This window comes from Eucyclogobius newberryi, unplaced genomic scaffold (genome assembly GCF_026437365.1).
Source record: "Eucyclogobius newberryi isolate DKJ021-1_F unplaced genomic scaffold, fEucNew1.0.hap1 SCAF_14, whole genome shotgun sequence".
NCBI lineage: Eukaryota > Metazoa > Chordata > Actinopteri > Gobiiformes > Gobiidae > Eucyclogobius > Eucyclogobius newberryi.
Genome location: NW_027315768.1, coordinates 10,597,728 through 10,624,874, shown reverse-complemented (window position 1 = coordinate 10,624,874; position 27,147 = coordinate 10,597,728). Strand labels below are relative to the sequence as shown.

The window sequence follows — 27,147 nt, the reverse complement described above, 5'->3', positions numbered from 1 at the left end:
AACTGAAAAGCAGAGCCTGACCAGAGTTTGATGGGAGTTTACGCTGCATTTAACCACGGATGGTCCCTGATCTTTTCCAGCGTGAGGCGCTTCTTAGGGTTTATTGCCAGACACCCCTTCAGTAAGTCTCTGCATTCTGAACACAAGACAATATCTAGTTAGAAGATGCGTTCCTTTCAATTCAGTTACATTTCAATCTTTTATGCCTCCTTTTTCTAAACATTTTCTTCAATAAATAAATAAATGATTAAAAATATAGAACAAGATTAACTATTGGAGGATTCTGTTGAAACTTCATATTTTAAATACAAGAGAACAAAGAGAAATAGAAACTGTTAAGTAAAAACATATTTGTATAAGTCAAAACCAAAGGGTTATCAGTTTTTATTTTATTTTGTTGCTTGCAGAAGAAGTCATATTCCTGAAATAATTGCAATATTCAAAATTTGCTCATTACCACTTCTCTAGTAGTGTTTTTGATTCAGCTGCGATAAATTTAAACGATAATGCTATTTAATACTCATAATCTGGTTGTTACCGTCGGATACGGGGCAGGGGAAGGAAACTCTTCGCCTGGATCCAGAGGTGCACTCACTGATCAGAGACTTTCTACTGAACAGCATAGCATAGAGTGTGAGACCCAACTGCCAAACTGTGACAGGGCGTGCAGCGTACCGTTTCTTTCGGAACCACTCTGGAGACCCGTATAGTGCAGTTCCTGTAACACGAACAAACAAACAAACAAAGATAAGGCAAGGTTCAACTGAGACCCACAGTAGGAATAAAATAAACTACTGACACCCCCAAGACTGGTGTATGGAAATATATGAAGCCTGTGTAGATTCAGCCTGGAAGACCTAACTCCAACCAATCCACGTCCACTGCTACACCAGGGCTCACCTGCTCTCCAGCCTCAATCAACGCACCCAAGGTACTCCTTCCCGTGGCACGGCGCACCTCCTCTGCACCTCCTCTGCTCCCAATCAGCGCTCAGCCAGCCCCATTTAAACCCTCATGCAGCTCGCTCGGCCGCTTCAGCCCGTACTGCGAACCACCACCTCCCCTTCTCCTCCTCTGCATCCTTCTCTTCTCTACCCTCTTGCCATTTCTACCACCACCTCTCCTCCTCCTCTGCATCCCTCTCATCGTCCTCACTATCCTCTCCTCACACCTACCGCCACCTCCCGTTCTCCTCCTCTGCAATCCCTCTCATCGTCCTCATCATCCTCACTACCCTCTCCTCATATCTACAGCCACCTCCCGTTCTCCTCCTCTGCATCCCTCTCATCGTCATCATCATCCTCTCTATCCTCTACTCACACCTACCGCTACCTCCTCTTCCCCTCCTCTGCATCCCTCTTATCGTCATCATCATCCTCTCTGATGCCATTGGAAAATCAACACAGCACAAATTGGATTCTAAAAGACAATTTTAAGCATTGTTTGTACTGCTATTGGCCTTTAAAGGTCTCATAACATGCTAAATCGACTTTTCAGAGCTTTTAACCTTCTTACATTGCTATTTGTGCTTCATATATGTACCCAGAGTGTTTTTTTGATTGATTCCCGCAGTTTTTAGCTATAGTACAGACTATCTCCTTTCCTCCAATCTCCAAACTGACGGGGGGTGGGTGCAAGACCGCGTCATAACCACAGGCACGCGTCACCATCCCCCCTCCCCCACATTTACTTGGACGTCTTGGATGTTTTAGAACTTAAAATAATTCATACATTGACACTACTCTACTCTACCAGTAAGGCTTTCCTTATCAATATATTTGGCATTAGCACTCTATCTACAGGCAGCAAAGTGAACCATGAGGTAAAAAGCAAAATCTTCCCCAGACATGCAAATGTACATTATTTTCTGGCAGAAATGCTCCGAAGAAGTCTGAAAATTATTTGTGGACTATTTCTCTACCATTTTACCAACAGTTGAGTATTTTCTGAGGCTGAGCGATGAGAGGAGCTTGCGCGTGAAGGAGTCTTAATACAACTACAGGTATGTTTTTTGATGTGGAAACAATGTTATAACATGGTTAAACTGAACAAATGTTTGTTTTACAAAAGTGTGCTTCAAAATTCTTGATTCTGACAAAACTATTGGTTTTCAAATGCCTGTAAAAAATGGAAACGGATCAATGTACGTACAATTAATGAATGAATCGATGTTTCTTTTGGTGTACAACATGCAACACAAACTTTTCTGAGAGGCTGTGAAGAGTATTGAAATTTAGCAAAAACTTTGGCAGACTAGGGGGTGTCTTGTGCGAACAGGGCTGGCAGTAAAAGAGTTCATGTAGAAAAATTAGTTGTCCAAAGGTCCAATACTTAACCTTGTGGTTCATCAAACGTCTGTCCAGGTGTGAAGGTGGTTCCACAGCCAAAGTCAATGAACCTGGCCCTGTTTTCTTCTCCGGTCTCGATCAGGACATTCTTTGGCTTAATGTCCCGGTGGAAGACTCCCTTGGCTTCCATTTCGATGGTCGCCTCCACCAACTGACCGAAAAAATACTAGAACAAGAAGAACAAAAGCATTCGACCAACAAATCACTTATAATAAGAAAAATGGGATGGCACCACTTACCTGAGCCTTGGCGGGTTCTAAAACATTGGTTTCTTGGCTTCTGAGGTAATCCACCAAATCCACGCATGGCTCTGGTCTCTCGATGACCAACACGATCTCACTGCCCAGGTCGTACCAATCCAGGAGAAGAGGTGTGATGTTGGAGCCGGAGGAGTCGGGACCAGCCCCAACTTGAATGAGCAGAGACACCTCCAGAGGCAGACGGCACATGGCTCCATTCACTTCCTGGAATCATTTTTCATAAATTGTTTTCATTTTATGCAACAAACAAATGAGCAGACTTCATCAGGACAGAAATGATCAGCTCTGAAAATGACGGACGGGATAATAATGGGAATAGTAACAAAAGTCAACGACAAGATGACTACAATGAAATGACGATCTATGAAACTTCCGGATTAATATGGACACTGAAGATAAACTATGTGACGTTTCAGATGAGGGTTGTTGGACGCGCCTATGACATTGCTAGTGTAAATGGTCTGTAAAATTGTGCGCTGTCACTGCTTTGGTGCAAATTGTGGGTTAATACGGCGGAGAAATAGGTTATTATCTATACGGTTTCTACTCTAAATCTCACACGATGTTCATTTTAAGTCCGTGTGTCCTGAAATTACTACAGTAAATGAATATTTTTTGACTTTTCTGTTCAACTGGGAAAAAGAAATCAAAAAATGGATGACACAGAAGGAACTGACAATCAAGGACCGGACACAAGTAACAAAGGATTGGTACTTACTGTATACTGTAAAAATGCAGTACCAAGATAAAACATGACTACAATATTAGCAAAAAACATGTTTAGATACTTACCATTTCCGTAAAGGTTACGTTGCGCTTGGAAATATATTTGAGAACCACCTATAAACAGAAATACGGTAATGTTTGGACTTTTTTAACCTGTTACCACCCACCTGTCCGAAGGCGAACATTTTCTATATCTCAAATATTCTCTTACATCATCACTTTTATTTCCGTGGTCAATACCAGCAAGCCATACATCATTTTAAAGCTTATTTTCTCAACAAAACGAATATGTCATTGATTTACATTGAATAATATGCCCCAAGAAGCAATTGCCAATAGTTTGTGAGAAAGTCTCAACTTTTACAAACGCATGTCCTACCTGTTTGCTGTTTATGACGGACGAAACGGCTTTAATTCTGTACATCCATGTGCTCAGTCTGTCCGTAAGGAACCATTGAAAAACAATATACACTTGTATTTTTCCTGAAGTTATCTGATTTCGAGATATTGTCAAGTAAACAAACTTTTCTTCGTTTCTCGCCGGACGAGAATGCGCTTGTCCGGCGCATTTCTCCGTCCATAACAAATGACCTGTTTGACTTATACGATAGTGTTTGACATCGATCTCCTCCTTAGACTGTTTCCTACAGAATGAGACCATCCACGAATTTTTCTGTCACCGGGTTTGTTTGCTACAGCCTCCGGAGGAAAAAAATTCGGCGCTTCCGAAGCGCGCGTCCATCTTTGTTTTTAGCCCTTGGCTTCTGTCATAAAATGTATGTTTTATGATCATAGAGGTGCTAAAATTGTAATAAAACAGTTTGGCACAGTTGGCACATATTTGGATCACTTGTTCCGAATATACTTTTTGATACAAAAAGGTCAACAGCACCAAAATGCCTGTTCCTAGAGATCTGAAACTTTACACAGTTGTTGTCAACAAGATAAACATCATGTACAGTGAACAGCATATGCACACAATGAAGTATGTCATGCTCAGGACCATTACAAATTGATAATATTCAGGCGAGACTAAAAAAGGATGTTTTGTTTATGTTTGGGCCTCTGTAGTGTAAGTTCTGAAGCCCTGACAGTGTTCATGTGCACATCTGCAGAAACTAGAAGGCCTAAGCTTTCTAATGATGCATCACACTTGCATGTGGAACGTAAGATCCTCTTTTAATAAGCAATGCCATTTGGGTATGTCCAACCATTGTGCACAGGGCGAAAATAGGTGGGTGGTAACAGGTTTTAAACCATGAAGAAACAGATAAACTGAGTCATGTTGATTTTGCACCGCTTTTGCAACACGTACTGAACATTTAGCATAAAAAACTTACCAGGAAGTTGTCCTTACGGCGAAATCCTGAATAGGTCCCTCCAAAACCCCCAATACAAATACACTCTACCACCATGTACTTGGCGTAGACCTCTGCAAACGGCAAGATCAATGTCAAAGTTTGTTCAATTTAATAATTACACACAACAATTCGACAATAAACTAGGATGGATTTTTTGACTTACCCTCTAAAACATTGCAGTCTCCACTATAAATATGGAACATTTCCTCGTCAGACCCAGAATCTACAATAATGTCAAGAATAATAGGTGTTAGTGCTTTTATTTTTATTTTTGTAAAAACACTGTACAAAGGTGAAATGGAAATCTTCTTACTTTCTTCGTTTGTAGAATTTGTAGTCGAGTTGCCCCATCTGTTCACCCTCATTGTCTCTTCTCCTTCTGAGTCCATGTTCTCGCTCCCTAATGAAGAGCTGGAGCCTGTGGACGGATCTGGGAATTACCGCAACACAACAAAGTGAGAAAGGTTTCACGATGTGACACAATAATATCACGACACATGCAAAAAACAATGTATATTGCGATAGATCACTGTTTTTTAAGAACCAGTTACATTTTAACCACAGTTTTTCTTCGTTAAACCACCACCTGCTCAAACATAATATGAAAGACACTATTTTAATGATCCAAACTGTAAATATGTCAGATTAGATATTTAGATTTTTAGCACAGCTCTAATAGTTGTACAAAATGTCTATAAAACGATCACCATATGGAACTATTTAAATTAGGGACGAGTGGATCAATAAAAACTAAATTAATGTTGTTAATACTGACAAATGTCACTAGAATTACTTGTTTTCTGATATAAATGATATGATGATTTTGCTCTGATTTCTTCAGGGAATTGTAGGATTGAAATATTTTTTCCACTTGAATATGGAAAAAAAATGCAAACTTTGGACAAGATGGGACAGTTATGTTGGACAGCCATAGTTTTGTTTTGTTTGTGTTTTGTTTGGCTTTCTTTTATTTCCTTTGCTCTCTCTGTTGTGTTCTAAATTGTGTTTTTTGCTCTAGTTTTGTAATATTTATTTTTTCAAACAACAAAAAAGCAAGAGAACCAAGTTAAACTTTACTTGCATGAGTGCGATTGTTAGAGTGAATGCGGGATAGCTTTGACGCCACATTGTGTAATATTCAAGGAAAACCATGACATTTCCATGGAAACAAAGAGATGGCAGACCCCAGAAAAGTCACATTGTGCACCTTAAAGCCACACTCACCCTTTGACCTTGGTCTCTCACTAGAACTGGCTTGCTGACCTCATCTTCTGGACTTTAGGAGACCAGTTCTTTTCCTGGTCCAGCTGAATTAAGGCAGAATAGGATCTCCAGGCTGGAACAGAAGATTGTGCTGATTATGAAGAATCCTTAAGCTTAGTTAAGTCTGTAACAGTATCATTTAAACTAGGGGTGGGCAATTATTTTCTTCCGAGGGCCATTTTCAAATCCAGGCCAGTAGCGGAGGATTCCAATCATTGGTGTGATTTTTTTTTGTTTTTTTAAATTAAATATCAAATAAAATATCACTTTTCTGGCTATTAAATCTATTATTTAATTCATTCCACATCATCTTTATTAAGGATACAAGTGAAAAATGGCCCACCCCTGATTTAAACAGTGGCCCCTTGTAGTTAAACGGAAAAGTAAACTACTCATTTATTTTTCATTTAAATTTATCTTCAGTTTGTATTATGTAACTGTCTGTAACTATGGACATCTGCTGCTGAGAGTTTATGCTTCACTGTGATTGGCTAAATCTTCCTGTCACTCACTCAGACATAGACGGGGGTTGGATAATAGGACAAGTGGGTGTCAAAAAGCATTAAACAGAAGAATTGAAATGATTGACATGACAATCACACTAAAAGTGTACAGTATATCATCACAGAATCCGATCACTCTTAGCTTTGTACTGCCGTATGGCCCAGTATTGTAGAGGCTGGCAGAAAATGCATGCCTATGACACAGTAATATAATATCTACACCTAGAAAATGTAAACATGTTTCTATTACTATTGCTTATTCTGTAAATCCATTGTTGGCATCTCTACACGATGTTTTGCAGGGAAAACTGGCACATTTACCGAACTGTTCATGAATGTCCATGCTCAAATAAATAAAATTACATTTACTTTGACTGGGAGAGCCAAACGAAAGAGCTGCTTTACTGTAGCTCTCAAAAACATGCAAAATCTAGGTCTGGTACCAAATTGTCATTTTAAGCTCGAATCCTTCTCCAATTTGTCGTTGTTCACGATCTGTATTTCATGTTAAATAATGTGTTCTTAAAAAAAACAAAAAATACAAATCATGAAACAGAACAGGTTTGGCAACAGCAAAGAATTGACAAGCAAATTCTCCCAAATAAAAACACAAAAGTGTTTTGAGAAAATTATAAACGTATAAACTAGTTAAAGAATACACTAGGTTACAGGAAAGCAGCCGGACTCTGCCAAGTCTCAAGTAGAACTCAGCACATTTTACATCATCCACATTTTACCACAATGTCATCATTCTGAGGTAAATCTATTTGTTGACTGTGTAATGCACAAACCACATTTCACTGGTCGCATGGTTTGTCCGATTTTCATCATTCTTCTTTTTCGTCATGATATTGCTTTATGTATTCTTTAGTCTTGTAGTTTGTCTTCTTCTTTGGTGTTTTATGGTGGTTCTTCTTATGGTGGTTGTTATCCAAGTATTACATTACCGAGAAGAAAAAGAAAAAAAAAGTCTAAAGAATAAAGTCTAAAGAATAATTTTTTTCACGGGATTTGTCTTCAAAGTTTTTTCCTATATCTTAGAACAGCGATTGGTGACATCATTGTCATGGAGTGACATCATTGTCACGACAACTGTACAGAGTGTAATTGTGATGTGTGTAATTACTCACAGTAATTAGAATCAGAATCAGAAAAGGACTGATTGCTCTTCACAATGAACAGAATTCACAAACATAGGAACTTGTCTTGGTGATTTGGTGCAACATAAAACAATAAACAATGAATAAGTCAAAAAGAGAAACAATTTAAATCTGCTATAGGATGAAAATAACAATAAGCTATAAGATACAAAATAATACAAATAAAAAATAGGCTTAATATACACATATTTACAGTTGGGTTTACATGCAGAAAGTGAACAGTGCAGTGAGTGATTAAATTATAGTTGAAGTGACAGTGTGGAGAAGGGTTGGCTGTGATCTGACCTGACCGAGGTGAGGATGGACTCAGTGATGGCCGTGTAGAACTGCAGCATCATCGCCGCTGGCAGCCTGGCTTTCCTCAGCTGCTGCAGGAAGTACATCCTCTGCTGGGCCTTCTGTAGGTGAATACTGTAATTTATATTAAAATATATTATTATTTTATGATCGATTTGGATTCACCTGTAAGTGGAAAAACACCATGTCTATATTTGCTTTTCTTTCACTATTTTGTGAAGCTTTTTAAAAGTCACTCTGTTGCCTTATAGAGCCTGCACCCAATTGTTTCCATGTAATAACGTAAAAAAAAGTCTGTTTTACACGGATATATCCTGAAAGCCTTTTAGTTAAATATTATTGATTTATTCACTTTTCAGTATTGGGTGTATATGCTAAAATTATTGCTGTTACCCAAAAAAGAAGAAAATTACTAAAAATACTGGTGATTATATTGTTTTTGGGAACAAAACATAGAAATAAGTAGCAGAAATAGGTCAGTGGTCAGTGGTGGAAGTAAAAGTATCTAAATGTGCAAAAAAATGTGTAAAGGTAAAATAATTAATATTGTGATGTTTCATAATAAAACACAGGAAGATAAAAACATAAAAAACTAAATAAAATACTATTACTTCTGCGACCAAATAGCAGATGGCTCAGGTTTTGGCCCCCTGTGGTTGGGGACTTCCTGCATTAATGGACCCAAAATCAACAAAGACGTTTGCTCACATCAATAGCATCTTTCATCAATGGTCAGTATTTAGAGCGGGAGTTACAGGTTTTGAGGAGATTCTGAGTGATAATAGTAGTGATCGGAGAGGCACCTTGGACAGCACGACAAGCGCACATTTCTGTCAAGTTTGTCCCAGGGCTTAATTTATTCTTAAAAAAGTATTTACAGGAATCCTTTCAAACTGGTGTCAGAAGTTGAGAACAGGACCAAACGGTTCTCTCATCACATCATTAGGTTCTATTTTAATTTCTCACATAGTTTCCAGATATAGCAAAATCTTTCTGGATCCTTCACCCTCAAAAATTAAGAGAAAATGGAATGCGTTCCCTCAAATTTGGGATCAAATTTAGTCCTGGTTTGTCACCCAATGAAAGTAGTATATTGGAGTGAGACCAGGGAAATAATAGACTCATTTGTTGATTGCTCATCAAAAAGCAAAAAAAAAAAAAGGATTCTGACTGTGAAATACTGAAAATTAGACACACCCAAAAATCTACACACACAGTAATACAATTGATATAATATTTTTTTTTGTAAAAGTATGTTTTACTTTTTTGTCTTCAAGTAGGCCACACGTCAATGCTTCAAACGACCAAAGCTATAAACGGATGGTCTTAAAGGACACATATTCTGCATTATATATATTATTATCAGCCTTTAAAATTGCTCAAATGTATCTACATTGGCATTTCATGTTTTAAAACTTAAAATAATGTATCTTCCTCATCAGGAAATTCCATCTAAAATTCAGCAGAGGGAAGCTAAAACAAGCTAGCTTTCCCCCGACATGCTAATGTAAGCACAAAGTTGTAATGAATGCAATTTGATGGCAAAAATACGAGTTTGGTGATGATTTATGGACTTCAGGAATAGAAGATGAACTCTATCTATGATGTCGAAAATCATAGGCTCAACTCTAGGTATGTTTTAAATGACGAAACAATGTTTCAACAGCACAAAAAAGTCCATTTAGCACATATGTGTCCTTTAAAAGTACAAGTCGTCAATAGGGTTTAATTCCACTGTAAAATACTGTAGCATAAAAGGATCAGATCTGGAAGAAAAAGCCTCCACTGTTTGGCTGAGCAGCTGGATCGAGTTAGCGCGTCAGACTACGTTATCAGCGGGACGCTACACAGAGCAGGCTCCCCGCTAACCGCCCCTTCCACGTTTTAACACGGGCTTTGGCGTCTTAGACCTGAACCGTGGCGCTTGGGAGACCAAACACAGGCTGACAGACCGACAGGGAGGGCCAGGGTGCCAGTGTCACTGACGGGACGACAGCAGCAGCAGCAGCAGCAGCAGCAGAGCCTGGGATCCATCACACCGTTAGCCCGCCGCGGTGCTAACACAGGAAATGAATGCTGTTGAATAGGAAGACTACAAGACTCTATAGGGACGCAGGGAAGGCTTCCTGATGAGGTTAGGAAGTGACAATTGCCATTGGGGTGAAATTAGCATGTAATAGAGGATTAGCATAGCACTTTTGGGAATTCAACATGAAACTTTGAGTGTGATGTAACTCAGATCGTCATTTTATTTTTAGCAATTCAGGATATATTATAGTTTTTGACAATTTGGAGAATTAGTCATGCCAAGGAACATTAATTTGAAATGGAAAATAATCTATAAATGAAAAAATAACACAAAATTATAACATTTAGATTTATAACAAAAAGTCATATGTAGTAAAAACAAAAGACACAATGCAGAAAGCAAATTTAGTTCTCTGTAAGGACATTAATGTATCCATTATGAACTCATTCATTGGCTTAGATAAGTGTGTCCCCATGTGGGACAATAAAGGAATATCTTATCTTATGTCCACTGCAACAATGTAATGTGAATGTTCTTTCTGTGTCAGGTGTTCAGTTTTCTTTATATTTACTGTTCTGTTCCATAAGGTTAGACCTGTATGGAGTATTACAACAATGAGGACATCACCACTACCTATCTCCACTGTTAGATAATCGTGAAAAAGGGTGAATAAAACTGAAAATGAAAAGAGTTGATGAGTTGAAGACAGAAGTTATGGGTTTTTGATTGACACAGCAAAAACTTGCCACAACAAACTTTTGCGGACAGTTATTGCTACATCTTAGCTTCCTCGACAACAAGCCCTCTGCACAGGAAAAGCCTTTAAGAGCATTGACTTTGTGTCTGATCCTAAAATATAACACTCTGATAGTTGTAAATGAGCCTTGTTAAAACTATCTGCAAGTAGGCTAACGTTTATTAGCATAGCCACGCAATAATATGTAAACTAGCATTAGCCCGCTGCAAACAACCTGAAACAAACTGTTCAGCCTCAGTCTGGAGTGATGTCTGTAAGTCCACTGGTCACTACTGACCACTGTAACACATTTCTGGACAAACATGATCTTTGGGGATGCTAGAAGAAGAAGAATGAGACTTTTTGTTGGCCCGGTCCACAGTGAGCATGCGGCTTTTGCCCTCACGATGGCAGTAGCAACGAGTGTGACTCGTCCTGCGTATTCTTTAACTGTGGGTTTCAGAAAACCAAACCAACTGTTCTCAAAACAAAATAGATTTGTTCCAAGGGTAAAAGTCCTCAAAATGTCACCCATAAACAAGAACCTTAAACTTGATACTGAATAACAATGTAATGTTCACATACTGTATACATTTAAAATAACAATTATTTTTAAAGAAAAGTAAATAACATTCTTCTTCCCTAACTTCCCAAACTGGTGACCTACACTACTCTTTGTGGACGGGCCTTTTATCAGTTCAACTGCACTGCGGGTACCAAAGGCCCGTGGAGCAGCTGCATTAACGAACGCCTCTTAATTATCCAATAAAGTGTGTTTCTACCTCAGCACACCCGCCCATCCGCTTCAAGAGATCCCATTTCAGCCCCGTCTCTCCCCCCAAAACGTACAAACGAAGACAATCTGCTCCCTCTCATCGTCCCGTGAATCTGTGAGGTGTAAATGCTAGCTAATGGTGTGTGTCAGAGCCATGCAGCGGCCCATTAGCCACGAGGCGCACTTAATCTCACCCTACGTCTCTCTCATCCACTTTGGAAACCCCGTAGGGCGACTCCTGGTTGTTACTCTGAGGTGCGAGAAAGAGAAAAGTGATTCATCCTCAAAAGAATCCCTTGCTTTTAATGGGTGTCCAAAGCTTTTCCATATGTCCCGGTTCTGGTTAGTGTCAGTGGCGCTTGTCTTCGTACGGGACTGTGCACTGTAAGAAGTCATTTTGGCTATTAGTCATGATAACTTAATAAGGCACAGTCGAGAGGGAAATTAATAAATCATGAACATGACTGGTCCCGACTGTCCTGTTCTGGCTTTTGTGAATCATGAGTGAAGTGGAGGCAAAGTAAACACCAGACCAAGATGTGCCTGAGAACGAGTTACTTGGGAAAGCGCATACTTTGAAAATGAGGACGATGAACTTTAAAGACTAATAGGTAGCCTACATCTGCAAACCACTTTTAGAGCTAAAATTGTGATCCCAAAACAATCCAGAAACATTTCTCAGGCCCATAGAGCAGTAGCAAATTAGATCATCTCTCTTTTTATTGGTTTAGGAAAGAACAAAATCATTTATTGTTGTTTCCACACCAAAAAGAATTGCCAGCAACAAGAGTGGTAGTAAAATGGTGGGAAGGACTAGAGATATGCATGTACCTTAGCATATATCAGGTCTATTAGTATATAATGTATGGTTAGGGTAAGGATTAAGGTTAGGAATAGTCATTTGGTTTAAATTATGGCTAAGGCTAGGACTAGGGTTAGGGTTGAGGGTTGAAGGTTGAAAGAACTACAGTATATGTGAAAAAAGACGGATTATAAACACTTTATTCCACCCCGTCTACTTTTACTTCCAACAGCAGCAGTTTTGCTTATTCAGCACTTCCAGTTAAGCAAGAGTTCCGATCACTAACTAGTGAAAGTTTCCCCGCTAAAATATGATATAAAACTGATTTGTTTGTGCACCAACAAGTCATCACGGCACTCCTTCTTTCTCTGGGCGGCTTGAAAACCGCTTTGTAATCTCTTTTCGCTGTAACGATCGGCAGCTCTTTGAAAAATCATTTGAGAGACGCAATTAATGGCGGCAACCACATTGGACATTAAAAATCTGCAAAATTGTAATGTTACTTGGTAAAAGGGAGCAATTGGATGAAGAATAATGACATGCTCTTCATATGCTAACGCTAAATCCTCATAGTTCAAGGCAGCCTGGGCACCATTTTAGCTTAAACAAACATCGGCCGGATAATTGCGGTTTCTTTTTATATCACTACGACGCACAAAACTCGTCACAATAATCCTCGAGCGTGGCCCTATTTTCCGGGGGATGAATCACGCTTTGAGGGGGTTCTTCAGCGTGATTGTACGCGACACATGACGAGGCCGTGTCCTACTCCCCCGCACACAGAACGGCCTTCATGTGGCACTGCGCTCCCCCCTCCCGGGCCAGTCCCATACAGGGTTAAGTGCTTTCAGGCCTGGGTTGGGTTTCATCACAGCGACGTGTATATTTTTGAAAGGGGCCAACTTCTGGACACACAGCAGAGGAGCGCGTCGGAATGTGCGCCTTGCCTGAAAATAAAAGAGTAATTACCTTTATTATAGCGTTGCTTGTTGGTCCGGACTAAAAAGAAAAGATAAAAAGGCTCAAGGTACAATCACAGAGCAGGAAATAGAAGATGAGTTAATATTACTTAGATTTGTACGTCTACGACCTCAATGGACATCAAAATTGGGACTAATCTAGACCTAAACCTAAAGCAATCCTGGACCAGTTAATGACTAAATCAGGTTAAAGTCTAAAGAATGAAGTCTAAGATGTACAACTACAGTAGGTGGAAGAAGAAGAAGAAGAAGAAGAAGAAGAAGAAGAAGAAGAAGAAGAAGAAGAAGAAGAAGAAGAAGAAGCAGAAGAAGAAGAAGAAGAAGAAGAAGAAGAAGAAGAAGAAGAAGAAGAAGAAGAAGAAGAAGAAGAAGAAGAAGAAGAAGAAGAAGAAGAAGAAGAAGAAGAAGAAGAAGAATCAGAATCAGAATCAGAATCAGAATCAGAATCAGAATCAGGTCTACAGCAGCAAAGCAAGTGTGCACCATTTTTGTACTAAATTGCTTATATAAAATTTAGATGTATTTTTTTCTTGATTAAAGAAATAAATATTTATTCATGGAGTAAGATATTTTAAAGGCACTTAATGTAACTTTCTGGTGACGGGTCCACCACCTGCATGTCTCTATCTTGTCGATGCTCGGCACTATAGCATGAAACATGTATTCATTCATTCTCTGGTGCACAGACTGGCCACTGAACAAAGGGACACTTAAATTGTCTTTGTTTTATATTTAGAGGCTCAGGCTGCTGTTGTCTCAGGCTGATTGTAGTGTGTATAAATGTGTTTGCAACTGTGAGCAGAAAGCACAAGAGGAATTTCCCCTTGGGGACTATAAAGTTTATCTTATCTTATATCCAGTGTTTTTGCATGTTTTAAAGGCTAAACACGGCAGGCCAAACACATTTTTGGTCAGTTTGCTCTCTCAACATACAGTACCAGCTTTCACCTGAAAACAAATAATAAAACATTTAGGTGAAGATTGATTTTATATGGGACATTTCAAAGGCTGTTTTCTCCTAATGCATTTCCCCTCAACTTTACCATCGTGTACTTACATGTAAAAGATGTTGACAATCGTACAGTAGGATTTGTAATCTAATTCCAAACCTGATTTATTAAAGTTTGAACTCCCCAAAAGTAGGTGAACATTCATTTTTAAACACAATTGTCAGTGAAATCTGGTTTACTAAGTAAGATATCCAAAATCCACTCATTTATTGTATCTTATTATGTCAACAAAATGAAAAAACATAGCTCTATTCATTTTTCAGATTTATATGTCCAGAATATTAGCATTATTGCCTTAAACTAGATGCTCTATTTCTTTTTCATTTTGCCTTTCATACATGTTTTGTTTGTATTTATATATAAAATGTAAAAAAGAAAAGTTGACATGATGAACAGTTACAAAGAGCACCTTTTCCCCAACAAAATTCAGGCTTTGGACTAATTTTTTACATTTAATAGATTTATTTTTTGGTAAAAGGTCAAAATGAGACAGCTTTGTCCTGTCTGCATCTAATCCCAAAGCGTTTTATTCTCTGTGAACCAGGAAGTGCTAGTTTTTAATTGCTAGCATTTCTGTGAAGGTAGAACTCTACTTTGGCCACTAATAGTTGTGAAAAGCACCTTTACACTCACTGCGCTGTATAATTAATATACCAGAAATGAATACTTTGGGACTGCTGCAAAGACTTTAAAATTAATTAGTTTTGTTTTTCATGTTTTTAGACCTTGAACCACCAAAGTTCTAAGTGGGAAAACACTCAAAATGAAGATACATATCCTCAATCCAAGAGACAGTAAGTACAGTGTTCAGTCTTTGCGGCGTGTGCGATTCGGGGAGCACAATACGAGGTTGATTAGTGTCCACTGAGGCGGACGTGTGTTATTGGTGTGAAAATCAACAGTTTTATCTTGTGCCGTGTTTGAGTGAACCCACATCTGGGACCAGTCAGGAGCCCCCCCACACAAAAGAAGGATGTTAAAGCCAGGTTCACATTGTGTCTTGGCAGGCGGACGCTGGGAGAAACGGTCTGCGGTGAGGTTTTGGGGCAGCCGTTTTTAGCTTACGTGTTTGTCGTAATGCAAGAAGAAATGGGAAACCAGACTACAAAGGAAAATGTTTTTTTTTGTGTGTGTGAACGTTACGATGATTGAAAAGGAATTAGTCCATCTGAGTCAACACAGGGACTTGGATGGACATGTGTTTGAAAAAGAAATGGACCGAACCATCCCTCGTTCAGATACATCAGATTGGAACCATTTGTGTGGAGTAAGCCTATCCCGATAATTACAATTCTGACTTCAATATGTGATAAACGGAACAATTATTTTTGTAACGCAATAGTTAGGTCACTATTGCGAAACTTTGCTAACTATATAGGAAACAAAAGTATGTCTCCTTTTGGAAATGTCAGATTCTCTCCTCGTTTCATGACTTTCACTGTCGTTCGAGTTCTGTAATACTTTGTCTTTTGTATTGCGGTCATGCTAGTATTTTTATCCATGACGCCAACTAGAGAAACCCAACGCGAGCTTCAAAGTGTCTGTGCCTGGTCTACAGTTTGCAAATCTGTTCAGAACTACATTTGATCTGTATTATTGTTCAGTTACATTACTCGGAAAGTTTTAAAAAATATACTCCATGCAGATAGATTAGGTTTATACCATACTGTGGAGTATCATAGCCAAAGGGGAAAATGTCCATGGAGACCAACAGGTGGCCAGGTAAGAGCCAGGTTTATGGAAATGCAAGCCCGCTAATAGCTTTTATTTCAGTCTATTTTGGCTAAAACATTGTGCTATGGGACTTTAATTAAATGTTTAAGTTATGATTGATTTTCTTTTGACTGCTTTATTATTTATTATTGATGAATATCCTAAAAACGGGCAGTATAAATAAAATGCCTTATAATGACTAAATTATGAGATGGATAAAATATGAATAGCTGCAAGAAAAAAAACACCATGAAGATCAAAAACAATCTTTCAACAGATTTAAACATTAAATGAGACAGAATGCCAAATTGACCTTTTTCCCAGACAGAGCTTTTCTGCATGTTATTAAGAACTTGCAAACAAAACGCCAACGCTCCAAAATGTCCCATGATTTTTTATTATTTCATCCATGTGTCCATTAAAATGTATTTTTCTTCATCACCACTTAAAGCTGCACCTACACACACCAAACTTAACAATATTGTACTATTTTGATGGAACATACAGCAAAATGAACCCAAAAATGTAAACCTGGCTTAATACATTTGTCAGATTTAAATGTCCCAACTATGTGCAATTTATAATAATAATTTTAAAAAAAACAATGAAAACTATAATAAAATAATAATTTATATATGAAAACTCAAAAACACACGTAGGTATACTTCAGACCTGTATTGAACAATATTGTGATTTAAAATGTCCAAATGATAAAATAATGATCATATAATTATTACAACAATGTGCAAAAAAATACAAATACAAAAAACATGAAATAATAACAAATAATCATTCTTTAATTGCAAAGTACATTACATTCCTTGTTAGCTTGCAACATAAAATGAAAAGTAATGACGTGGATGATCTCTCTGGATAATCCACAGCGCATTCATCAGAAAACAATACATTGCATTATCAACATGAACATACTTTGTCAGATCGATTCAATTTAAAACAAAAAAACATCATATTATTGCCACGCTGAGAACTTAAACAAAGCCATTTTTGCACAACAGCCGTCCAGCACTCCACCTAAACCGCACCACCCTGCTCTCCTCCCCTCTCTCTTTGGCTGGAGAACACGTCGAGTGCTGGGCAGCGGATACGAGCAGGGAGGTACGGACTTCTTTTTGGGGTGGAGGAAGAGCAATTACTCCTCGGGGAGCTCTGCAAGCAATTACCGCGACTTTTCCAAAATGCCTCCGAAACAATTCAAATCAAGCACGTTGGGGATCTGTGTGCCAAGCCATTGTACTTTGCGCCGGCCACATCGTTGCTCAGGGAATCGCATTAGCCTCATTTGCGGAGCGGTCGCCCACGCCAAAACTAGCGGCGATGGCAAATAAACAGTCGGCCATCCCGGGTAATGATAAACGGGCGAGTGGATATAGGTGCAGTGAGTAAGAGAATGTGGTATAAGCAGCAGTGGAGCAAAGCACAAAAGCAAGAAGCGGTGTAATTGGCGAGGTTTGTGCGACCGGAGCTGGCTCGTAACGATGTGAGTTTTAACGGTCGTGTCGTAAGCGTTGAGAATGGCTGATTTGTGCTGCGTTTAAGTGCTGTTTTTGTTTCATCTTTGCTACGCATGAGCTTTTTGTGAAATAGTGTGGCATTTATTGCACTGGGGCCATACAGGTACTGAAGGGAATATATTCTAAAGAAATGTTTATGTTGTTTGTATGTAATGTAGCCTATATAATAGTGAGTTATAATGTGTTAGACGGTGATAATGTTTTCGTATCTGTAAAATAGGCTACTGCACAACAATGATTGCAATATTTCCTAGTGCTTCATATGTCGGGAGGGTAATTGTTTAATGACGATATTTTTCATCAATTGAAACTGGTCATCATGTGTTCTGGGAGTGTCCTGCTGCTCAGAAATATTGGACTATATATTAAAATTAACAAGACATTAAGACTGTTTTTGACAGACTCTTCTTACTTTTTTTAATTGACATGCAGTAAAAAAAATAAAAAAAATTTGCCTGACTTTGGACTAAATGGGACGTTAATTTTGGACTCGATGTGTCTTATTTTTTTTAATTTTGTTGCATGTCTTCTCTTTTGGTTTTATTTTGTTTGCTCTGGTCTTGTTTTGTTGTTCTATGTTTTAAATTTGGAAACAAAAAATGCATTAATTAATTAAATGTGTGCACATCAAGAAATCCTGATTTTGAAATCCTGATTCTGAAATCCTGAATACAAAATATATTACATGTTCTCCAAGATTGGATTCTGTGGTGGATAAAATGTATCAATGCAGTTAGCTTGTGTAAAAATAAATAAATCCCTCATCATTTTCTTACTCAGAGTGGTATTTAGAATAGATTGATTTATCTACGCATGTTATATTCTTCAAAACAAGACTTTGGGACTCTTTTTTTCATAACTAATGCAACAAAAGCTGTAAAAACAAACGAATAAAAAGTAACACTTGCGGTACCTTATCATACAATGTACCTTCCATTTACAAACATATTACAAGGCACCTTGAAACACTTACATACAAATACATCCTGTTATGTACAAACAATAAGCAATGCTTTCTTAGCATATTTCTCTTTGTTTCCATTTGCTTTTGTTCATTTTGCACCATATTACAAACTATCACATACATTTTTTTCTCTTTCCTTTACAAGCTACACATATTGAAACACTAAAACCCACATAAATAACACTTTGGCCCAATCTGGTTAGAAATATCTTCTTCTAACGCTGTAATAAACGTAGTCCGAATAAGCGCTGCACTTTTTGACATTTCCTTTGACCGAACTGACTTACTGCCCCAGCGGAGTGGGCCCGGGCGGCGGAGTGGACCCGGGCGGCGGAGTGGGCCCGGGCGGCGGAGTGGGCCCGGGCGGCGGCGCGGCCCGAGAAGTGACTGATGAAGTGCCCGAGTGTGTCTAGACAAATGCTTATGTCTTTGTGTCCACCTGCTTTGTGTGTAGTTCTCACAGTTCGGATTAATTCTCCTGCTCCGAAAAGGCTCTTGGAGTGATTGGAAGGAAATTGCCCTCAGCTGTGAGTTCTGACTAGCATTGTCTCCCCCCCAAAAAAAAAAAAACCGACGCAGAGAGGGCTGAGATTTGCATTCCAGGCGTCCACTTCAGACCACATTCTGAGAAAAGAGCGGAGACCGGACCGGAGCCGGGGCCGTCCACACGTGTACGCGGGCCGAGCGATTTCTGCGGTTCTCCAAATGATGGCTTACCAGGAATATATATCGTCCAGAGTTCGGCCTCCAGGGGGTTGTGTGCCAGGCGTGAGTTTTACACGAGTTGTTTCTTATGTGAGGTTCGACAAGTCAACCGACGCAAACGGACAATTATGGCCTGGTTACATGACCCCCGAAGCATTTAGAGGGTTTAATGCCTCTACGAGCAGCAGGGAAACGTGTAAATTTGGCCTAAATGTGGCAAATCTGTGCGCTGAAGCTCCCACATCAATGTTTAACTGAGGCATATTGCTGACTGGGCTTTGAAGAATTCCAAAAACAATCAATATATCACAAGAAAAGGCTTCATGTTATTACAAAACACAAACTCTTTTTACTGTGACACCAAATGTATGTGTTTAAAATGACTGTGCCCAATTTTTTGTCTGTGCAGTTGAGCAAAAATGTGTTTTAAAAGCAGAGTCAAAATAAGAATGCTGTGTGCTGTCTGCATCCGATTGCAAAGCGTTTTTAATGTGCGACAACCAGGAAGTGCAGTTTTAACATGCTAGTTGTTGTTAGCTGAAATGTGACACCAGAACTCTGAATGTTTCTGTTTTTACAAGAAATTTTATTATGAAGAAAAAAAGAATTTGATTAAAACTAATGTGTTTTATGATATTCAGAACTGTCACAGAAATGGACAGATATTGACAAGAAATGGTTTGAAAAATGAACCTCAACAATCTGACTGAATTTAACAGATAAATGTTTTGTCTCGCTGATATGTACTTTCCATTTTACGGTATTCAGTTTATTTCTCTTTTTATTGTTGTTTTGATCGTGTGGAGCCAGCTAACTGCAGAGGGAGCTAAAGGACACTTCTCCTCGGCCCACAACAATGAACTTCCACAACACACAAACTCAAATACAGTTTATTTAAGGACAGAAAGGGGATCAGTTCAACCTATTGATCCCCCAATGTCTTTATCACAAAAAAATGTGCATATACTTTCTTTTCATTGCACATTTGCTTTCTCTAAATGTGAGCAGATCACTAAATGTGAAGGTGGATTTGTGGAATTTTATACAGTATTTATCACCAAACTGTACATCTTAGTTGTATTTTGAGCTCTTACAGAAACAGATCTCATTGCTTTCCGCAGACATTTTAAATAGTATCTCATCTGCACAACTTCTATAGCAGTCTTTAGTACAAAATTACAATTTAGCGCTATTCAAATCGCTCAAAACGTTATGAAATCGGGGTAAATTGACGCAAGTAGTAAATACTTAGCACCATTGGGTAAGATACAGAACTGCTTTGGAGCCATAACAGTAAACTAATATATATATATATATATATATATATATATATATATATATATATATATATATATATATATATATATATCCTGTGGTGTATGAACATTGTAGACTGGTGACCATTCAAATCAAAGTCAAAAAAACAAAACACAATAAATAACTGTTTAAATTCATCTTTATGACAAACGCAAGGCCATATTTTGCAAAGTCCTGTCTACATTTGGACGGACATGAAGCGAATCGGGCGCTCAGACAACGACACCAGGGCCGCGCCGTGATTGGCTGTCTCCTCCACCTCACAGATGTTCTTTCAATCAAGTACGAGACGTCTGAAAATCATTAGCACGTTTCCAGGGAGGGACTGTAAATGTAAAAAAAAAAACGAGCGCCGCTGCCAAGAAACCATAATGCAGCGTTGTCCCGCGTCAGCTGAAAGCGATAGTGACTTTTAACACAACAAGGCGTAATGGAAATCAGGTTACGAGGTGGTTAATGCAGACTGGAAACACTTACGGGGAGGATTTGAACAGGGGAGTTATTTATGCGTGTGGCTTGTTTGTTTGTTTTAGGGGTGTGGGGGTCCGTGGGGCTGTTGTCATGGGCTGGGAACTCCAAAGCAGAAGGAAAGTGTTCTGATAGAATTAAGAAAGATATATGTGTTGTGGTCAAATACTGGTTGAATACAACAGTGAACGGGACTCTTTTTTTTTTTTTTTTACTCCCGTTTAATAGTCATTAGTCTTAATTTGATTTTGTATAAATACAGTACACTTAAATTAAATACATGTCGAGTTGTAGTTTGTCTTTAGTGTAATCCTGAAACTGATCTTTTGGACTCAAGGTAAATAATAAAATAAATATTAAAGGACATGTGCAAAATGTACTTGTTTAGTTTTTAATCATGTCATAACATCATAACATAACTCATTAAAACATGTCTGCAGTTGCATTTAGTTTCATTCATGCTTGTTTCATTAATCCTGTTTACATCTCTCTCTGAACCTCAGAAAATACTACGTTTCAAATGTCTCAGTCCTGGCACATCAAAAGTAGAAATCTGAATGTCTCTATAGTCCTTTTTAAAGGGCTAATAACAAATACAATGAATAATACATACATATGTCATTATTGTCATAATAATACATAATAATATATTGTCTATGGGAGTTATTGTTTATAGGAGATCTTCTACTGAAAGTGTTTTTCAAACTTCCTATAAGTGATCTGTTCTTTTCTTCTGTATCTACCTCTGTATCTACCTGCGTTGCACCAATGAAATTTCCCCATATGGGACAATAAAGGAATATCTTATCTTATCTTATTCAAAATACATCAATAGTCAGAACATTTTAAATTCTTGGTACAACTTGAAACCAACCAAATCACAACACTTTAGGGCAGTAGTCGACTAAAGACATGATTTGTCGACCAAAGACAAGCCGAGCCAATCGACAGTGGCATGATATAAGCAAAAGCTCTCAAATGTTTTTCTGTATCTCTAGGATCTGACCATAAATCTGACCTAAACTGCACTAGACTACAATAACATGGTTCATACAAAAAACGAGTTTAAACAAAGACGCGCTTTGAAACAATGTAATTATTAAAGAGAGATTAAACTCCATTCCAATTCTTTCTTGTTGTCCCATCCCCCTATAATCTAAATAAAATAATCAGCTGATTCACCCAAATTCTGGTCAAGTAAAACGCCATCAAACCGATTCATCTCAACATGGAAAGGCCGACAGCCGTACAACGCTGACTATCTAATGCTGATACAACTCCATTTCACCATTTCTCCGACCTTGTCCTTGGAAAACCCCATTTTCTGTGGAGGACAAAGAAACATTTGCTTTGTGGTTTCTCATGTGAACTAAACTGGATGTGAGCAATAGTTAGACCAGACTCTGGCCTGGAGCAATGATGCAACACAGAGCTAAAAATAACATGCAAAAGAAGCTGATGAAGAAAGCGATGACAAATGTGGGAAGGGTCAGTCGTTTCTTACATGTGCGCTCTGTGTAATAAAGTGCATTCATTAGCAGAGGGTTTTGGTGAGTGAAAACACATATAGAGCTTATTTTATTCATGGATGGGAGCGTATTGGGCTGTTTACAGTTTGGTATTCTCCATAGTGCCCCAGTTGCTACTTTCCTAAAACAACTCTAAATGTATGCATGAGGCTTGAGGGCACAAAATGTAGTTGGATAATTAAGTAAAACTAATGGCAATCACGACTTGTTTAACAATGGTGTGTACAAAGCAAAGACATGTAATAAAATGTATCCGTTTAGGTTTCCCTGTTATAGGCGACATTTTGAGGACATTCTAACATTCTGTTGTTATATTAACCAATCTGATTACAATAAGCTCTGTACACAACGGCACACTGGCTAGCATGGTGGCTAAAGCGCTGGCTAGCACACTGGCTAGCATGGTGGCTAAAGCGCTGGCTTGCACACTGGCTAGCACACTGGTTAGCATGGTAGCTAAAGCGCTGGCTTGCATGGTGGCTAGCACGCTGACTAGCACACTGGCTCAAAAATAATGCTAACTTTTTATTAAAATGTAAAATGAATCATCCGAATAAAGACAACCCGATTACTTCAGTTTGTGGTGTTATTTTTGACTTCACCCTATCAATGAGAGCCACACACAACTGGATGTCCACTGTGTGATCTTTAATTATTATTATTTAAGTATTAATTTTAGTGTGAATCTGCAAAAACGCCATAGAAATATCATTGGACAGAAAATAGAGATGTTAAAGGCGAGCTAGCGGGCAAAGTTATGACCAGAGCTAATTGATAATAACTTCAGATCAGCATGTACTTTCTCATTACTTTTCAATAACTTAAACATATTACACAATAGTGATAGATCATTTTACGTATTTAAAAGGTCCATCATTTGACCACATTGACTATAAACATAATCATATTGAATGGAAAAAAAGAACATTCTAGATGGGTAATTGTGAGTTTCGCTCAAACAAAACAAAATATGACCAGAACATTCACAACTTTTTCATATATAGAAATATTTTATTTGGTAATATTCTAAATCTCTTCAGTACTCCCGTATTTCTATCAATACAGCTTTTGGTTATTATGCCTACATTATGAACCTTGAATGTCATATTTCAAATTATAGCGGCTGCCAAGAAAGTGCTCTCTGAATAATTCTTGTGTGACTTTCTCTGAATCTGTCCGATTTGAGGATAATACCTGCACAGGGGTTTAATGTGGCTCCACTTTGGCATTTGACTTTTCCAAAGCGCTCTACTTGATTATTAGGAGTGCTGACATTTCACCACAGATTAGGCAGCGGCGCATCCACTAGTTTTACTAAAGGCAAAATCTCTTCTGCTTTTCCCTCATAACCTTTTCCTGCTAAGAACTGGGATTCTGTCTTTTATCATTACAAACATTAACATATGCACTCAAAGCTTAAAACAAAAAGTTGAGAATAATACAGTCAGGTTCATGGTCTCACCTCTTTTATTTTCAGAATGAGTATCTAGAAACTTCAGTGACCACACCTCCTGACAAGTGTTCCCAGTGGTATTGAAGGAGCATTCACATTTCCCTATGGGGACAATAAATGCGGATCTAAAAAAAGAAGAAGTTTGAAAGCCACATAATAATAAGATCCATCCTCAGTTGTTAGTTTTGTTAATATTTCACAGCAAATTGCAACAAAAACAATCCATTTTTACAACTCTAGCAGTGGTAAGTTACTTCTGCGGTCGTGGGTGCCCTAGGTGGACTGACTTAAGCATGACCTGTCTGTGCCCACAGGCTCGCCAACTCCGCCTACATTGCACACTGACACAGGCAAGGTAGGTGCACAGCAATGGGATGGTGTTACTTTTCAACATTCTATTTAATCATCTTCTACTTACACTACATGGATAGAAAATGTTGTTTATAAAATGTAAGATTTCGCTGGTACCTGCTGGTATTTTTAAATTGCTTTATTTTTTGGCAGAATGGATTAAAGCCTTTAAAAAAAAAAAAATCTGGCAAAATATTATTTGCATATGTCTTAAGCAGATAACTTAAATATCCCTGCTTTTAAATGGATGGAAGGATCCAGACAGACCCCATGATCACTCCACCCACAGAAACTCGACTGCTGTGGCTCTTATTCTTTTACATTTAGTCGTAAAAAGCATATAGTGCAAAATCTCAAATGCAAAAGTCTGTTGCTTTCATTTCCCCAGCTCAGAGCAGCGAAAGCTTCATTATAAGAGCCACTGCTGAGACAGAAATATCATCTGTAAGAGCAGCCGTCATGTTTGATGACATAATTATTCCTTTCTTCTCTGCAGCAGCACTCACAAAGAACGTATGTAATCACAAAGTTGTCAGACCCCCTGTCTGTCACAACTTTCACATAAGACTAATGCAAACTTATCAAAAGTCAAGCAATAGGTGTGCATTCAGTGTTGTGTGTGGGTGGATGTGACAAAGTCACTGAGCACCAGGGTCGCCAGACATCAAATTAGTATTGTATTTCTACAATGTTTTTCTGTGTTTGCTTGAGACATGGCAAATACATTTTGAAGGTTAAAAAAGTCCATAGAGACCTTTTCAAAGTAAGCAAAAGAGCAGCAGATCACACTACTGATAAACACAATCTTCACACCATTGGTTTAAATACCCAAATATGTAATTACATAATTCCAATGTGTTATGTCTGTTTTTATTGTGCGTGAATTTAGTACAATACATTTGAACTGTCTGTAAAATAGAATAGTTTTAAAGTATAGAGCAATAGTGGCCGTGGTCGACCTTGATGAATTTATATTATAGGATTTAATATATGTTAAAGAGATTCAAAACATATCAAATACATGTAATATGACCAAAGCTGTCTTATGAAAACACAAAATGATGGTTATGTTCTGTCGTTTTTTGTCGTTGTTTTCAAGCAGGTGTGATCCCACATTAGTCCAGGAGTGACCAATGGTAGAAAAGGTTTTGCTAGCTGTAAGAAAAACTTGGACAGGACCAATCAAATACATTAGGAGAATATAAATGCTGCTGCTCAAATTATTTACTTCAGATTGAAAATGACATTCGGAAAGAAGGCAAAACATTTAATTGTATTAACATTGTAACTATATTTTTTGTTGTCTTAAAAACCTTAAAACACAACAGTAAAATATTTTGTACTAAAATGGAGAAAGGTACAGTCTGTAGACTTCACTCTTCTTCCAACCATGCTGCCTCAACACATTTCATATCCAGGTGGCAGTTGATACATTTGGATAAATTATAAAAGTTAATTACATAATCAGACTATTGTTCCCTTACTTACCAGTTCCCTTACACCCCATTGCTGACAGCTAACTTGGCCTTTATCGCCTCTAATGTAACTGCCAGGCCACGTAAACCGTTGCTCCCCCAAATCATTTCCCTGGTGCCATCTCCCATAACCAAACATGAGGCCCCATGCTAATTGACAGTAACCTTGTTTGACACGTCCCGCCAGCCTTTTGACAGTAATCAAGTCCGAAAGTCGTAGCTCGTTCGCGGAACCGCATCGCCATCCCTCTTTCCACCTCTGTCTCTAACTGTCTTTCATTATTACCTCCCAAATGAACTTATCCTTTCACATTATTCTACCGGAAGGGGAATGGGAGATGTCAGCGGAAAGTAAAAATACCTCCGTTGGCGTGTGCTATGACAGATTAATTGGATTACAGCTGCGTTTAGCTCAGATTAGGTTTTGCACCGGGACCTGCATGGTGACACAAGATGGATTGATTTAGCAAGAGGAATGCTAATACTGTTTAATTGCATTGGTAAGACGCAAAGGTGCCATCAAATTCCACCCATTTCCGGTTCCGTGGTGGTGCTACTTAGCATCTTGCTCCGTTGGGTGTTTTTACCACCGACCTAATTTGCCTTGACGCTACTTTGCACAAGAATGGGAGGCAACGCATTTGGCAGCGCTTCAAAGAGCTACATTTAAAGACATTTAACCGGTTTGAAGAAGATGGGAAACAATTATTTTCCGTTTTATAATTCTGTGACAAATGGAATTAAAAAGTCACCGCAAACCAAATATGGTAAGGTAATTTTCAACTGGATAAGATTAAAAGAGAGTCAATTGTCAACTTTTGAAAGGAAGAGACGGGTGAATAGCAATGGCAATACAATACAATCACGTTTCTTTTAGAATTGATTTTGAAATTGTACTTTTTGTGTTTCCAGCTCTAAATGGCCGGGCACCTCCTTATCTGGCCGAGCTTCTGTCTGCCCCAAACCCAAGCAGGGCTCTAAGGGCTCTAAGGTCGACAAATCCGTTTCTGCTGGATGTCCCCAGAGTATATTGCAAGTACCACCAAAGAAATAATATGGTTTTCCAAGCTTATAATATAATAAATGGCAGAAGAAATAGTTGGGCTAATATAACAAGATCAAACCAACCAATACGTTTTGAATTGTCCCTCATGGGCAGAGAAATGTGTGTCTTCAAAATCAGCTTGAGTGAAAAGGCTGAAGAAAGAAGCAGTTCTCTGGATCAAGTCGATTAATCGTCTCCAATTCTCATCATTTTCTCATCATTTTTGTGAACTTTGAACAGACCCCAGAACATGCCATGTGCTGAGAGAAAATGTTTTATGACAGAAACAGAACCGATATTAACCCAGAATGACATAAACTTTAAAATTTGGGTTTTAAATGACAA

At 38.4% G+C, this 27,147-nt stretch overlaps 1 protein-coding gene across 1 annotated transcript; it reads right to left on the bottom strand.

Moving 5' to 3' along the window:
- LOC140360066 (serine/threonine-protein kinase pim-1-like) lies at positions 1-22,953 on the bottom strand. Its single transcript, XM_072445382.1, has 9 exons — positions 22,824-22,953; positions 5,009-5,125; positions 4,859-4,918; positions 4,675-4,766; positions 3,401-3,448; positions 2,588-2,812; positions 2,337-2,514; positions 539-718; positions 1-136 (listed from the first exon to the last, which is right to left on the bottom strand). Exons 1-9 carry the CDS (start codon positions 22,951-22,953, stop codon positions 39-41), a joined length of 1,128 nt encoding a protein of 375 aa, XP_072301483.1. The 3' UTR covers positions 1-38.
- Positions 22,954-27,147: the final 4,194 nt, after the last annotated feature.